This window comes from Vigna umbellata, chromosome 4 (assembly GCF_029865625.1).
Source record: "Vigna umbellata cultivar VRB3 chromosome 4, Vumbellata_1.0, whole genome shotgun sequence".
Classification (NCBI taxonomy): Eukaryota; Viridiplantae; Streptophyta; class Magnoliopsida; order Fabales; family Fabaceae; genus Vigna; species Vigna umbellata.
In genome coordinates, this window is record NC_142168.1 from 49,534,813 (window position 1) to 49,535,893 (window position 1,081).

Consider the following 1,081-nt stretch of genomic DNA (forward strand, 5'->3'; position numbering starts at 1 on the left):
TTTCCACAAAATGTGCAAGACACCTTGTTACTGTCATTTGTTGTGGCTGCATTTAGCATACTCATATTACTCATGGTAAAATTAGTACATTGTCTTTCTTGCTGAACAGCATAAGAAAAAACCTTAGAAATAAGAGGAAGAGGATCCATCATCAAAATGTTCGTTTTTACAACATTATATTGATCATTTAATCCACCTAGGAACTGCATAATCTGATCTTGTTGCTTTCTTTCAATACTTTCAGTGAGTGCTTTACACGAACACGCTGGTATGCATGTGCAAGACAAATCTGGTCTATAACATTCCAATTCATCCCAGATTACACGCAGCTTAGAAAACTACTCTGAAATAGATGTATCACCTTGTTTTATTGATGCAGCTTCTTGTTGCAGTTCTGCTATTCTTAGTAAATCACCTTGAGAATACCTTGACTTCAAATCCTTCCAGATATCATCAGCTTGATTCATCCATAATATGCTTTGACGAATTGAAGGCGAAACTGAATGCACCAGCCATGAGACTACCATGTTATTGCATCTTTTCCATGCAGGATATAGGGCATCATTCGTGGATGGTTTATGCAGGGTGTGATCCACAAATTCTGATTTATTCTTTGCACTCAAAGCAGTGAGCATACTTCGGCTCCATGAATTGTAATTGGTTGGATCCAAAAGAGGAGAAACCAACGCTGCCGAGGGATTTTCTCCAGGATGTAAATAGTAAGGGCTATTGTGATCAATAGCAGCCATGAGTTGGTTTGGTAAAAAAAAACGCAAAGAAATCAAGAAGGGGCAAGAACTGAATGAAGATCAGAGGCAAAACAGAACTCTTCAATTGAAGAGCTCTGATACCATCTTAAATAATGAGAATCATCATTCCAGCTCAGTATTGAGATTGCAATGTAGAGGAAGAAAAACAGAGAAACAAAAATAGTTTGTGTATTATTCTCTAATCTGCATAATGCAGATACATGTATTTATACATTAAGATTATAACAAAATTAGTTATAATATCAACATAATAATACCAAACATAAATAATAACAAATCCTAACAAGATATTAAATCATAACAAATATTAA

At 35.1% G+C, this 1,081-nt stretch overlaps 1 protein-coding gene across 1 annotated transcript; it reads right to left on the reverse strand.

Moving 5' to 3' along the window:
• Positions 1-338: 338 nt before the first annotated feature.
• Positions 339-749, reverse strand: LOC148200473 (uncharacterized). The gene has a single exon (XM_088112959.1). It carries the CDS (start codon positions 747-749, stop codon positions 339-341), a length of 411 nt encoding a protein of 136 aa, XP_087969085.1.
• Positions 750-1,081: the final 332 nt, after the last annotated feature.